This window comes from Zonotrichia albicollis, chromosome 4 (assembly GCF_047830755.1).
Source record: "Zonotrichia albicollis isolate bZonAlb1 chromosome 4, bZonAlb1.hap1, whole genome shotgun sequence".
Taxonomy (NCBI): domain Eukaryota; kingdom Metazoa; phylum Chordata; class Aves; order Passeriformes; family Passerellidae; genus Zonotrichia; species Zonotrichia albicollis.
Window position 1 is genome coordinate 50,948,894 of NC_133822.1, and position 15,908 is coordinate 50,964,801.

Consider the following 15,908-nt stretch of genomic DNA (forward strand, 5'->3'; position numbering starts at 1 on the left):
ATACAAAGCAGAGTAAATTTCAAACAAGGGAAAAATATATCAGACTTAAAAGTTTACAAGGAATATGTTGTACTTTTACACTGAAAATAGCAATGAAATTCATACTAGAATCAGTATCCATACAAGGACGGTAGAATCAGAATCTGTGCAAGGATCATCTCTGGTACTCAGCACTGGTGAGGCTGTATCTCCTGTTCAGTTTTGGGCCCCCCACAAGAAGAACTCCAGGTGAGGTGGTGGAGTCTGTCCAGAGAAGGATATGGAAGCTGGTGAAGGATCTGGAGCACAAAAAGGGTGCTCAGGGAAAGCCCTATCACTCTCTAAAACTACCTGAAAGAAGGGTGTAGCCTGGTGGGTGTTGAGCTCTTCTCCCAAGTGGCAAGCAACAGAATGAGAGGAAATGTCTTCAAGTTGTACCAGAGGAGGTTTAGATTGAACATTAGTAAAATTTCTTTGTGGAAAGCATTGTCAAGCACAAGAACAGATTGCCCAGGGAGATGTTTGGGTCACCAGGCTGGAAAGTATTTAATATCTGTGTAGATATGGCGCTTGGGAACATGGTTTAGTGGTGGGCTTGGCAGTGCTGGATGAACAGTTGGACCCAATGATCTTAAAAGTCTTTTCCAACCTAGACAATATGTTGATCCCTACACTGGTGAGAACCAACTTACTTCAAACAAATGTCATTAAGTAGAAACCTGCTGGGATTGACAGTCTTCCAAGGAAATGAAGAGACAGTAAAGAGAGATGAAGTTGCTCAGGTGGTTCTTTTGGATCTTACTAGAGAAACCATATCAGTGATGTCATATGGGCTCTCCTAGACAGATAACCAGTGCTGATTTTTCATGTGCCTTCCTCAAAGAATATGAAGATCAGTAGGAAAGCTTAAAGACCATTCATTAAGCACGCAGCACTGGTGCAAGGAAATACCTTGTAGAGATCTAGCCTGGTGACTGAAATCCTTCCTGGTCTTGTGAAGGGAAGAGTGGTACTATGTTAATGGTACAATAACATTGCCCAACCACTCTTTCATTTTCTCTTGATTGGATTTCTGAGAGATGTTGAGAAAACCTGACACAGCTCAACAAAAACCAAATGAAAACATAACATGGATAAGACTGTTGCTGTGTCTGCTAGTATATGTTCACAAGAGCCAACACTATTACCAAGAATTCCTTCCAGGAAGCAATAAGGGCAGCAGTGGGTGTTTTATGAAGACTTGGTAATTGAGTCTTTGGCCCTAAAAATTGGAAACTGACAAAACAATAATATTTCTTTTTTTAAAAGGAAATCATTCTTCCCAGGCTTCCCAGTTCCCATCTATACCACATTTTTCTCACAGTGCTGCACATGGTAAAGGACATGACCATGGTTTACTAAATATGGAATAGATGGTCTCCTATGGCAGTAGCACGAGCCATGTATTTCACTCAGGTCCATTTTAAGCTCCTGTTTCAACGGCTATGGACAGAATGGTATTTTTGAATAACGTATAAGAAAGTGCCTTGAAAAATTAAAGTAGGCACAACCTTGCAAATACATTTGGCCTTAGAAAACACTGAGGATTTGGGTGACATCTGTGGCTCTTTGTGAACTGATACAGAAAAACACAACCCTGCTGTGGAGACTGTCCAGCTGTGATAAGTGTGGCTGATAAAAAATTAACACAAGTGGGTAAGGTTGATAACTATAAGCACAAATTTGTCTTTGGCTTATTAGTTGTCTGTCAGATCCGAGTTCTGCACTGAGACATGCTCCAGCTGCACCAGGTGAGGTCCAGTGAAGAGAAAGCCATGAAAAAATGCCCTAGAGAAAGGTGAGGGCAGCAGGGCTCCTTCTTTTAGCATAAGTCTACAGCTAGATTGGAGTAAGTGTAAGACAAAACTGCGTAAGGACCGGCTTGCAGGAAAGGACATTCTTGAGATTAGTTTTTTGGTTCTCTCAGTAATTGCTTTTTTAGACAGCTGTACTGGGATGTAGGAGACTGCACAGCGTGAAAGTTCAGAGATGGAATAATAAGATCCACTAGCATGATTATGCATTTTATGTGTGAGGCACCTTTGACTGTGGAAAAAGTTAAAGCATGTCCTCCATAAAGCTTGGGATGTTTCTCATAACACTAGCACAAGTAGGTAGATGAAGAGATGTGACATGCCTAATTGTTTCTTTTATCTTCCTTGTGATAGAGACAAAGTTCTATTTTAAAGACTTACCAAAAAACAGGTCTTTCTTCTGGAGTGTAAAATTCATATGTTCCCTGACCTCATGTGTCGCATGGTAATGAAACAACGTAAATCAGAAACGTTAAAAGTTGAAGTTTGTTAATATTACTGCTGAAGCTCCAGTCTCTTTCCTAGTTAAACTGACAGGTCCATAGTCCAAATATATATATATATTTACAGATTACAACGACATAAAGACAAAAAAAATTAATGGACATCAATAAGAAACAAATGTAAATGCAAGTTTCAGATAACTATTTGGACATTACAAAAAGAAACCACCAAAAAAATTCCACAACATCACAAAAATTGCTCACATTTTAAATGGGCAAATAGACTTTCTTTGTAATATACTACCATCTTACTCCTAAGGAAATACTTCAGTAATTTACATTTTGTGGTGAAAATGTAAAAAATATATATTTTGCATTCTCTTATCTGTGTTTCTTTCTCACTTTTTTAGCTGTCTTGGCTGAATCAGGGACCAAGATTCAGAAATCTCTCTTCCCTGGTTGAGGAAGATATCATATACTGATATTTTGAGGTCAATAAACAAAAGAAGAGGGACTCCTACTGGCTTCTGCATTTTTTCCGACAGTTGTCAGCCACCTCAGAAAAACTGGCTGAATTAGATGTAGGCCAGAGGTAGCAAGAGTTCATAAGGCAACACAAAGACTTTGGGGGTGCTGAGTTAAGGCCAGTCTAATCTCAGGACACAATAGATCAGGTGTTTTCTTCAGGTGCCCACTGGCCTGGGAATTATTAAAATTAAAAAATAACTTTCCTCTTTCTCTCTCTCCTCCCATAAAATCCACAGGAGTCTCAAAGAGAATCTGAAAACAGAGACATTTCCATACAGCTCATTTTAAAAAGAGAAATCCAACTCATTAACTCAAGACTATGCCAGAGCAAACTGTACACTTGAGATAATCACAGATAAGTCCCAGCTTATTCCCATCGTAAAACTATTTTGAAGGCAACTGGAAACTAGTTCACATTAATTTATGTATACTACTGCTGTCCAAAAGTCGTCCCACAAAAAACCCCTACTCTTTCTCCATCAGATGATAGAGAGGAAGCCAGTCTTGAAGGTAGAAGGTGAAATCCTGACTCCATTGTATTCATTTGCTAAATATGAATTTACTTCAACAGAGCCAGGATCTCCCCTCAAAAGATTTAGCTATAGTAAGCAGTGGAATGCAGTCTAAGCAGCAGAGTAGAAAGACGAGTTATGGAGAGTTTGGATCCCCACTTTGCACCCGCAAGCTAAGGACCATAGTAACATATGACATGAGACTATTGTCTTGGCTGTGTCTGTAACCATCAGATTTTCAACCCAAAAGATTCACATTATTATCAGTTTCTGCAGGTAATCCTTCTGACAGAGGAATCAAACATTACAGAGACCAGGTGCTTCTTTCATTTTACAGACATCTCCTGAGGACAACTATCACTGCCACATCTGGTGATTCTAGAACTACATCAATTGTATTTTCCTTTAACCTATTACTGGCACAATATTGTGTAGTATTACTGCTATCCTGACCATCCTGATTCATGCTCTTGTAAAGGTACCTCTTTAAGTGCAAGGGACTAAGTTAGGGAGAACTGGGGGGGGGAAGAAAAAAAATTTAAATTCTTCATCAGAATGAACACAAGCAGCCAGAAATAAGAAAAATCACATGAACAACAACTGAATCTGTGTAGAACAATGCAGTGATCAAGGGAATTCAATCAGCACTCCTTCTAGCATCAAATTTAGGGCTATAATTCCCACAGTACTTCTAAAGAGCATTTTTAAACCAGGTCTCCATGTGTGCTAATTTGGATGAATGGAAATTCAATAAGTAATGAAATTTTACACAGTTTTGTTTTCTTAACTGCTTGAATTCTAAAAAAATGCATCTACTTTTTTTTCCATCATCAGCTAAAATGCTGTATGTATAATTCAGCATTGCCACTTGGTATCTCTTAAAGCTACCTGGAAGTAATTCTAACAGTCAAACCTCAGTATTGATTGACTCAGTGAAAGACTGTTACAATTACTTGGCAGAGATGCATATAGAAAAAAATTTAAATGACTGATTTTTTTCCCTGTCATACTTCCTCTTTTACCTGAATGCCATCTTCCTATCTTATTTATCCTAATTTTTTATATTTGCTATAAGATTAATTTTACTACAGCATTATTTATATTGCTTCTCTTGTATTCTTTAAAAGGTGGAATGACTACACCATTGTGTGATTTTATGAAATGACCTTGTACAATTATGTATGAAATATATACAAGACTATACATAACCTAAGAGACAAAAATCTCAAAACTATATTTAGCATACTCACTTGAATAAAGGAGTTCCACAAACAACACATTTGTATATTCCTTGAGCTTTATGGTGTGTGTACTCCCCCTCAAAGGCACTGGTAAAACAACAAGACTGCATTTTAATATTAAATAAAGGAATTCTTTTTTTTTTAATTTTTAAAGTAGTTGAGTCTTTAGAAAAATGTTATAGAAGAAGTCCACGATTTTTAAGTTGGCAGCTGTTTTTTATTAAAGGTAGCAAATAAAGCAGGCACAGGAAAAGGGGAACGTCCTCGTTAGTGTGCCTCGGATGTTACGCATCATGCAAAAGGAAGCAAATTGTCCCACAGTTCAAAGGCTGGAACAACAACAAAACCAAAAAGGATAGAACAGAAGTCTTCCCCTATCTGGCAAGTGAAATGTCAAGTTTTCGTAAACACAGATTGTTTGGCACGTAGCTCAACCTGCCCCACCTCGCTGTGTCCACGTCTGGGCCGCGTGCAGGGCTCGGTGGCTGCAGTGGAGCAAGGTGTGAGGCGCTGCAGAGCCGTGCCGCTGGGTCAGGCCAACGCCGGCTGCCCGGGCGGCACAGACATTGTAGCTGAAAATGAAATAATTGGTCCAGGATTTCAAGCTGTGCGCGCCTTATATTTTCAGTTGAAAAGCAATATTCCAGCTTTAAGGGAATATTTTTCTTAGTTAACAATCTAAAAGGCTAGGAGGTCATTCACCTAATACGAATCAGCTGCGCTAGCCCAACAAAAAGCCTATGTGCTCAGCAGCTTGTTTTTATTATCCTTTCACCCTTTTTATGAGGTCCAATTTTTTTTTATAAACAGGATTTTTAAGAATGACCTAATCTCCGATTGTTTGTGTGCATTAAATCACGTTGTTGGTCCCGTACACAAGAGCACGGAGGGCTGGGGGGAAGGCAAGGCAGGTCTCCCAGCAAAGGCAACCGTCCCCTTGCCCTGCCAGGGCTATGGCAGGACGGAGAGGGCTGCAGTGGGGAGGGCGACTGTCCCCACCAGCCTCTCTGGCACGTTCAGCCACCAAATTCAGCGCTGTCAGGAAAAGGTTTGCCTATTAACCAGGACCCCACGTGCAGCAGGGAGTCCTTGCAGCTCTTGAATGAAAACAAGCAGTTACATCATTAGTACATTTAGAGCAGAGGTAAAGCCAGGGCCTTGCGCCAAGCTCAGTGGTATAAATTAGACAACAAAAAATGGCTGGGCCTTGGCAAGTTACCTTTGGCTGGAATCAGCTGAGAGAGAGAGACTTTATTCACTAAAAACAATCTTGGAAGTCTGTCCTTTTTTTTCCCCTCCAGGACTTAAGGCTGGGTTCCAGCGACTAAAGCCATGTGAGGGCAGTTATTGAAAATTTTTGACATTCCAACCACAAATGAGCCAATAAATACCTTCTCCACATGTGCTTCAAAAAGAAATTGGAGTGGGGTGGAAAAGAACTAAATTATGCTACCTTCTTTCTGCAGCCAAAATGTCTATACTTACAATGGCCACCTTCAAAACTCCAGCCTCCTGGCACAGGGCCATTTCCCTCGTGGTTCTGCTTACTGCGATGTCTTCCAAAAAAAGTGTACCTAAACCACTATTACTTCCACAGGTTTTGTAGTAAACTAAAAACAGACTCTAACTATGAGCCTGGTGACTTTATAAGACATGCAGTGTTCATTAAAAGAAAAAGTCACACAAGACCCTTGGCCCTGGCCCCCCTGTTGCAGATGCTTGTCTTTGCAGTAGTGTTAATTTGTAGGGGTTAGTAAACAAGTGTAGAAATCCTGGAAGAAGAAGAAAACAACCAACAAAACTTGGTAGGGAAGGTGAGGAAACAGCAGTAAGAGGAGGGGTGGAAAAGAAAGATGCCTGTGTTTTTAGATCTGAGTTTCTTTCATCCTGCCTTACCTTTCAGTCCCCTTCTCCTGAGTGACATGGTACTGCAGGGGTGTCAGCCGCTTCCTCAGCTCTTCCTGGGAAAAGACCACCTTACAGTCCTTTTTATCCCTACATGACCCTGCAAAAGGAGAGGATATGGGAGAAGGAGCCTTTTTAGCTTAAATCCTGAATAATTGCTTTGGCAGACAGCCACAGTATAGCTTCTGCATTCACTTGTCAATGACCAGGCTGGTCCCTAATGCACAAAGAATGGCTCAGCTGAACTGCAGCTGATTATTTATTCAAATATAAGTATAGAAAAGAATTTTTATGGAGAGCCAGGTGATTCCACTGGAGCAGTGACAATGTGCTACAGCCAAAGCCCTTTGGTGTGTTATACACTAAATTGTTGCGCACACAATCATTCACAAGAAAGTACCGCTTTTCGACCATTAAAAAAAGATCTGCAAAAATCCCAACTACAGCTGAAACATTCTTTACAAGACATCTATATTGGAGACTTATGGTAATGGGCATATGATGTTTAGCCACAACATCTGGCAAATTCAGTACCCTTAAAAGTAGCTGTAAAACAATTCTAACCTTCAGAATTACAGTAAGGTTGATTTAATTTCTAGTTGCATCCTCAACCTTTTCCCTGTTAAAAAAGTAGCCTTTTTCCTTTTTCACTGTTGAAGCACTAGAATAGGAGTCCTAAGGAGTAAGTAATTTCTTTATGCACAAAGTTGTACAAGGTTCAACTTGTTGTAAAATTCGTTGCAAAGGAGGGCTGCTGTTGAAATTACCCTCCTCTTAAAATCTAATCTTAACACTTTGCTTAGTTCACACAGAAAATCCAAGGAGTACATAAGGATTACAGTAAAAAATAGACAGTTGCATAGTGCAAAAATCCACACTGTGAAAGCAAAAAACAACAATAAAGCTACTTCTGGGAATGAAAATTCACAAAGTAATAACATAAATGGCAAACTATTCAGGTAACTTTGATAAGCATTGGCAAAAACTAGCTGACAAAATATAGCAGGGAAAAAGCACTCTAATTATGACAGTAATTAAAATATGGTGCAATAAGAAATAAACACTCCCGAGGAAAATATTTTTTGCTAGAAATGTATATACACTCATAAAAAGACCAATTGTGTTCCCAAAGTAGAGGCAACAGAGCTACCCATCTGTATGTCATTTAGTACAGGAGAGGCAATGGCAGGTTTAAATTACATGGTATTGGATTGCAATTTCCTAACATTGGATGCTTTTCTGCTTTTTTACCTTGAGTCATTACTAAGGAGCGTTCATAAAAAGTAGCTTAGAGCACAGATGCTTGCAAATCATTTAAGAAAAGATGTTTCTTTCTTCCTCCCCCTCTTCTTTTCTCAATTTTTTAATGTGTGGGGGTGGGTGAATAGGGGAGAGAGAAAAAGAATAATGCTGTTGGTCACTACCAACTAACCCTAGGAAGTATTTTCAGGAAGAAAAAAGTAAAATTGAAAACATCTGATTGAAGTAAATAGTGCAAACATAAAAAGCTTTACTAGTGAAAGAAAAGTATTGAAAAGCGACTTTATTTCATAGATTAGAAATTACTTTTGATCTAAACATTCTTAAAAACAGATTGTTTTCCACTCTGACCCATCTCATTAGCTGTGCTGCAGAGTCTTCGTTTTAATGGCAAGCTTTGAAAGAGTGCTGCTGTATGCCTTTGTTAGCTTCAATCTTATTTGGGAGAGGGATAAAGATTTCATTCCAGGTCTCTTTGTTTGTCTTTCAAGAACCACTAAAGCAGTATTCACACAAATTTTGCAGGAATGTGCCCTGTGCCATAGCTTACAAATTATTTGGTTTTGGTGCACTTAAAGGTCACCTTCCAAATTAGCAAAATTTTCCTACATCCTGGCTTTTCAACCTTAAATGTAAATATTGTTTTCTAACTGTAAGTGAGGTTTGTTCTTTATAACATTTGGTTGCTTATTTAAGGATGTCAAACTTTGGAGGTTTTTATTCTCCAAACGTGCAGGACTCTAGGACTAATAAGTCTTTCAAAGTATAGCTAACAGGGAAAGGAAGCATATGCATTATATAAATAGCTATTGTTATCTTGCATTACGCAGCTCAGAAAGAAACTGTTTGAGAGACAGTCTTTTCTCTACAATTTCAGTTTAAAAAGTAGTCTAGGGAGCAACAAAGAATCTTACAAACCAACATCTCTTCAATTTTTAAAATATCTGCCATAATTTTAAAAAATAAATTCTGTTTTCTCCATAACTGCTGCTGCTGCTGCTGCAAAAAGGCAAACTAAGCATAACTTCACTTTGAAAAAGGGAAAATACTGACTGATTTTTTTAAACAGTCAGTATGCCCCCTTTACATTCCTTAAATAATTTTTCATCTTATTTACAAATTTAATGTTCTCCAATCTGTGGGTTTACTATATGCATAAGAAAATTTCTAGATGCCACATGATCCACAACAATGATCAGAACTAGGAAGTGTGTTAAAAAAAGATCTTTTGTATGCCTTGTTTTAATAATTAATCGTATGTTTATAATACAAACAATTGTTTATGTCTGCAGGGGAATTTTGCCAAACTACACTGAGGTAAAATGCAACCGATCCCAAGAAGGGATTCTTCAAGTTTGTAATTTGAGTATCGATCAAAAAAAAGTTGCACTACAAATTATAAAGAAAATCCCTTGGTGCAGCCTTCAGCATTCAAGAACGGCCCCATTAAATTAATTGTACTTACTATTTAACTGCTGGCAACAAACAGATAGCTCAGTAAATAGATCACACTATTTCCCTATTGCTGTGGAGGCAAGGAGGTAAAGCAAGACTCATCCCTGACTGCAGAGGATATAGGGGTATTTTATCTGAAATGGGGATAGCCTACAAGCTTCTATAAAAATGCAATTAATCCTAGAAAATACTACATGAGATTCTAGGAATACATTCCTTCAGTTAGGAAAAAAAATACATGCAAGAGGGACAAAAGTGCATAATTTTTGGTAAAAGAGTGTTTCCTTCGGGTTTTGCAGCTGTTCCTTTATGACATGAGATGACTATCACATTCAAGGCAACTGTTTGTATTCTGGGAGGGGACAACATGAAGCTACACAAAGATGTCCAATATAAGAAAAACTGCCACTAGTAATGGAGCTGTTATTGAGCTAATTATTAAACTAGAGAATAAATGGGCAGGCTGACCACCTTCCTCCATCTGGTTCTCCATAGATGGGATGAGGTTTGGGCTCTGGAAAGGGTCCATACAGCAACAAAATGCTTCAGCAGCTCAGCCATAAAGGCAGGCTCAGAGTTCACTGGCATATCCCACAGTTTGAGGCAAATGAGAGAAAAGGTCATCAGTTCTACAAACAGCATTTTGTCACCTGATTGAAGGTGAGGCTAATTTAAATGCTGTATGAGAATAAGAGAGCCTGGATTCATAGAATCTATATTTGGCACTCTTGTTCCTTGGAGATGGTGCTCCCAGCAATGACTCTTAGAAAAGGCCAGGACAGCTATGTTCTGAACTCCAGTTAGATGCAGCTGTTAAGAGGTGAACTGCCTGCAAAGACAGACAAAATCCCCTTTGATCCACTGCAGGATTGGAGGCCAGATTAAATCTCTCTAATCAGCACCCCATGGTGCCTTCTTTGGGGTTGGCACTCCTAAGAAAAGCAGGGTTCAGGCAGCTCCTTCAGCCCTCTGGCAACAGCTACAGCAGCGCTAAAGGCACTTATGATCCTGGAGCAGGATGGAAGGTTTTGTGAGGAAAAGACCAGCCTCACAAATCTTAATGGAAAACAACCCCAAACAAACAAACAAACAAACAAACAAACAAAAAAACCTGAGGAGGGTGAAACAAACATCAACAGAAACCCTTCTTGGAGACTTCACAGTATTCTTGTGTTTAGGAATGGGATTTTTTTTCTGAAAAGCAAGGGAGGGCATGCTGCCATTTACTATTCACCTGCAGACTATGAGCATTTCAGAGTTCAGCTCTGAAGTCTGCTGTACAAATTAAGTGAACAGAAAGTATTTTCTGAGTGTTGACCTGATAATGAAGACATTAATCATCTCACCTCATATATAAGTTCCAAATGACTTTTCAAACCTGTGGTTCATAACATTCCTTCCTTATAAGCAATCACAAGAAAACCAGCAACCAGATATGTTCAGACAGATGGACACAAGTTAGTACCTTTTACTTTTCATATTCCACCCCAGCCCCAATCCTGCAATGTGACCTGTGTAGGCACATCATTGAAAATATGCATAGCTACTTAAGGGTCTATGACTGTACATGAGACTACAGGATCTGGCTCTAAGTATACATCTTTTTGCTTCCCAAAGTCTGTCCCATTATAAGCGAGTCAGACCTTGGTAGATTGATGGTAAATTACCTCAAACTGATACTAAGAAGAATTCCACAAAGTTAAAAAATATTTGCATACATTTCTTTAAATAAATATCCTTACATATACTATTGCTAACACTTCGAATTTTTAAAAGTGGAACCTCGCATTTCTTTTTACTTCAGATTTTATTTCACAGTTTATGCCTCTTGTTGCCAGTTCTGCCTCACTGTCTGATTAAGAAAAGGCAAAGTCACAACTCTCTCTCACATATTTTAATTTCTGTTTAATTTCTTCTCTGCAGCCTCTAGTTTTCAGCCTCAGGAGAATGTTGCAGTGTTCTCTCACTGCAAACAAGCCAGGAACTGCCATCTAGTTTAAAGAAGAACAACTCTTGAGAACGGTTACATTTCAAACAGTTCTATTGGCTTGTATTTGGAAAACACAGTTTTATAAAACCTGTATTTGACATGATAGTTCTTTTTATAATCCCCTCACAAGTAATTTCAAATTACCTTAGCCTGCTGGTGACTAGGATAAATGCTGCAAAAGAAACTGAAACTTCAGTTTCAGAACTTCCTCTGAAATGTTTGGAGGTCAGGTTTAAGTAAAATTCAAACTTCATCATTAAAAAACCCCCATAAATGTTTTACACATTGAAAAACAGATCTGTGGTTCCTTTGCTTTCTTGCTGTAGGTAGCTAACTCCCACCTGCTGTTGAAATACCATTTGCAGTTTCATGCAAGCATTAGAAGTAATGGAGCGAAGACCATTTCCACTATATTGTGCGTTGAAAATCCAAAAGCCAGGTACCAGAACAGCAGTTTGAATTTTGGGTCAAATTCCAGGTTCTATCTTGAAAGAACACCACCCAAAAACTAACTGTCTTTAAAAAAAATTATTTGCTTAACACCAGGAGGGTCAGATGATCACTAGGGAAGGGCAAGCCCCTTCTCTGCAAATCTGCAAACTTCCTATACAATCAAGTAACAGAGCTGTCACATTTTTTTTCCCACCTGGTCATCAGCACAGCTCTTGTTTAATAAAAAAATTAAAGAAAAAAAAAAAAAACAAACCTCCAAACTGCCAGCTAATGCATGTCTATGCACTTGTTTTCTCTGCACAGAAAGTGGTACTGGGATTCCAGCAGGCAGGCCCATATCGGCAGCATCTGTTGTCTCCACAGGTCTGCAAACCTGCTTGCAGCAAGTTACACTAAGGCAGCCATGCAAGCCAAAGAGTCATTCCCTGGAAAAGAAATCTGAAGCTGCCTCTCCTCCTTGTGAATGTAAAAAACATTTAACAAAAGACTGAAGTGTTTTGCTTAATGGGAAAGGGGGAAAGAAAATCAGCTCCTTTTGTCCTCTCCAGGCATGTCTACTTTACTTCCATGTCTGACACCAATGAAATAAATGTCACTACCAGACACAATCTTGGTCTCACAACCTTTCCAAATTATAACGACTGAGAGGAGTTCACCACTACCCTGCATTAGCTGGTGGAGATGAAGGCAGCTTCCTCTGCAGCTTTTTGAGCTGTCATCTTCACTACTGTTGCAGCAACAACAGCCTGTGGCTGCTCAGCAGAGGTTGGTGAATAGAAGAACCTTCAATTAAGTGGAGCAAAAGCTCATTATGTTATAAACTGCCACATTTGTTATCGTTTCTGCTGAGATGGCCAAAGACAGAGTGCACAGGGCAGCTGACCTATTTGCCTTACTCTTGGATGCAAACCAGGCAAAAAAAGATCAAGATCTATTGGTACAGCCATGGAGGGGGGAATATTTATAATGATGGATTTCTCTTCCTCTCCCCCCAACAAATAAAGAGACTTTTGTTTTCCTGATATTATCCTAGCACCTTTCACTGGCACTACATTTGTTTAAATTAAAAACAAGAAAGACAGAAACACTGAGCACTCTTTATCTGGTCAGTAGATTTCTGACAGAATCAATAAAAGGTGCCCAACATATGGAAAAGCATTTTATTAACAGCGAGATCAAGGTGAATTTAGTAAGAGTGCTTTATGCTACCTTTTTTATTTAAAATATTTCAGTAAGTCATCAAAATAAGTTTATTCACATAGTTTTAATAAAGGTTTAACCCTGCAGCAGAAACAATTAAAAAGTCAGCATTTTCCAGCAGCGGTGTGTAGCTTATTTTGGCATTCAGGCTGTTGCTAAATCCTCCTGCTGCTTCCTCCACAATAGTGATGTGTGGCCTGTGAAATGAGCACTGGATTTCTAGACTTAAGGTGCCTCAGTCTGTACTTGGGATGGGGGTGGAGGAAAGGAGAGAGCTGGGGGAAGGTCTCTCCTCTCCTCCAATTCTTTATAACACCCCAGTCTAACCCCCTGAAAAACTTGATCTGTCTCCAGCTGTGGAGGGTAAGGAACGCTTTTGCAAAAGCTCTGCCTGCTCTGTGGCCTTTCATCCCACTTCTCCAAACTCTGAGGGACACACCTAGCATGAAGACAGGAACTGCTGGGACACTCTGCTCCAGTTCATTCTCTGCTATGACACCACAGAAAACGCTGTAGCCCACTTCCTCTCAATCTGCTTCAGGACAGAAGGTAGAGGAACAGTCAAAAAGGGCTGTAACTGCCAACTCCATTCCCTAATGGGCCTTCTGGAATTCCTTATGTTTAGTTAAAATTCAGCCATGCCTTATGAGTCGAGAAGATGGGGTCAAGCCCTGTAAAAGGGCTTTAAGAGGATTTGGTGAAAACTTTCACTGCTCTGCTGTCCTTGGGACTCCCTGACCTGGGCCAGAGCATTGATGAGGAGTCCTTACCCACAATGCACAAAGCTGCCAGCACCAGACCTGGGCTGCCTGCACCTCCCGTTCCACAAGAACCTCTTCTCCAGACAGAGCCAAGGGCACCTTTGTACCCTAGCCATGCATCCCTACCCAGCACACCTTCTTTTGAAGGAAATCACAAACTGAGATACATATTTAGCCTGTAAGTAAGAACAATTTCCCCTCCTTAGCATTCTCTGGGGCACACCTTGTCTCTACTCATTTATCCCCAGAACATGATCTGTGCTGTAGCAACCTATGGTTAACCTAGCAGCTAAGGTATGGTAATGTTGGAGCCTCTAGTGCCTGATTCCCAGTCCACACTCTGGACCCATTCAAGGTTCCATTAAATTCCAAGCTTATAAATTCCCCAAGTGATCATCTCCTCCATTGTTTTCCAACATACTTTTACTGGCTTTAGGGCTCACATTCACTTCTTGCACATTTTCTTGCTTGTCCTCCCTCAGCTCAGCAATATAGAAAATCTCCTTTCTTTCTGTGTGCTGTCATCTCTCCTTCACATCACATACTCCTCAGAGAAAAGACAAAGCCAGGAGTTTCTTTTAATGGAAAGGGAAAATGTGAAGGCAATCCTTAAAGGACTTCTTAGTCCTCCTGTTAGACACTCCAATAACTAAAAAAGGAAACTTTTCATGAGAAACTTTAAAACCCAGAAACACCCTGAAATTCATCTTTTCCGTACCCAACTAAGCAGAAAATACACTAAGCCTGAGCTGCAGAAGGCTCAGGAATGGAACACAGGAAATTTATGAACTCCCAGAATTAAAACATTCCTGCAAGAAGCGTGGAAATGGTTTGTGGTGGATCCTTTATGAGAGCAGGAAGGGAATGAAAACAACCTTAAAAGATCCATCAGGGTACACATTAAGGGACTGTCTTTGTGTATGATCTGGGAGCACAAGAAATGTCTCATCATCCCAGTGCTTCTCAGTGCAAGAATCACTGAGGAGCCTCCACCCAAGGTGGGCCAGGGACAAGCACCATCTGTCTCCTGAGCAGATGAGGAAGAGTACAAAATCACCAGAATAAAGATTTAAAAAGATGAAAAAAAGAGTACAAACTCTAAGGAACATAACAGAAGGCTTCTTGTCTTCTTTATGATCCCAGGTTTGGCAAGTACTAGACATTTTTAAGACTACTACACCAAAAGAGATATCTACTAATAAATTTCATCTTAAAATGTATTAAGTAAGGCATTCTAGACTGAATATTATTGTACAAAAGGAACATTTGTAAACACACTACAACATCAAATGTACTCCCATTAAGACAGTTTTATCTAATTTTTCAAACTCATTTTAAAGCCATTCCAAAAATATAATGTTATGCTCTATAATGATAATGTAGTGTTCTACTATCATATGACTAAAAGGCAAACGTATGCACAGACATTTATATAATAATGATACATGAATGGTTTCACATGCTATTTACTATTGAGATCACACAGTGAATATTTTCCACGTTTTTCAAAAATCTTCCTCATAACTGCTGGAAGGCAGTAAACTGGGTATTTGTAAGACTGAGTTCTAAATTTAGAAATCTATTTTTGATCCAAATTGATATTTGCATTTTTTAAAATTTAGCTGGATACAAATGAATTTTAATTTTTGCCCCCCAGCCAGTTCTGAGGAACAAATACATTCATCTGAGACCTTGTATAGCATACTTAAACCCAGAGCAAATTTTTATGTTCAAGATATAAACCCCAGAAAATATGAATGTATAATGAAAACATTGACAGACATTTAACCATAGGTGTTTGGATGGTTTATGCTATACAATATCAGTCTTACTTTTATTTTCTTTTGGACCATGTGAACAGACTTCTGGAGTAGTACATCTCTGGTGATACACATTACGGAAAACTACGGGGAAGTTATAATATACATTATAGAAATTATGTCTCTGAACATAGAAACAGACAATATGAAATGCTTAGTCATACTCAAGTCACACAAAGTTTGACAGCAACTACTGTACTTTGAACCCACAAGACTAAAGTCTTTACTAGACTTTCAGTTGTTAAAGCCATAGCTGGCAAGCAGTATGCACACAAATATTTCATTGACATGAGCAGTTTGAGAGTTGGGAGGAACAAATGCATACAAATAATTCATGTATGCAAATGTTTTCAAGATCTGCTTCTAAAAGTAATTCTTTATGTTAACAGATTACTGCTAAAAATCCAGTTGTGAGACCCAGTGATTTTTTGTTCACTATTAATTTCAATTTTATGAGAAGACATTATGTTAGAACTTAGAATTAACAAAGATTTAGTAAAAGAATGAG

General features: G+C 39.1%; 1 protein-coding gene across 5 annotated transcripts in view; it reads right to left on the reverse strand.

Moving 5' to 3' along the window:
- The window catches only part of MSRB3 (methionine sulfoxide reductase B3), an 80,860-nt gene that overhangs the window by 39,590 nt on the left and 25,362 nt on the right, over nt 1–15,908 (reverse strand). For 3 of the 5 annotated variants that reach the window (XM_074539777.1, XM_074539778.1, XM_074539780.1), the window contains 2 exons: nt 6,453–6,561; nt 4,566–4,643 (listed from right to left, as the gene is read on the reverse strand). In XM_074539777.1, the coding sequence (XP_074395878.1) occupies nt 4,566–4,643; nt 6,453–6,561 (187 nt within the window). Of the gene's footprint in view, nt 1–4,565; nt 4,644–6,452; nt 6,562–15,412; nt 15,485–15,908 lie in introns of all 5 variants that reach the window. The other 2 variants (XM_074539781.1, XM_074539779.1) reach the window with 1 other exon arrangement.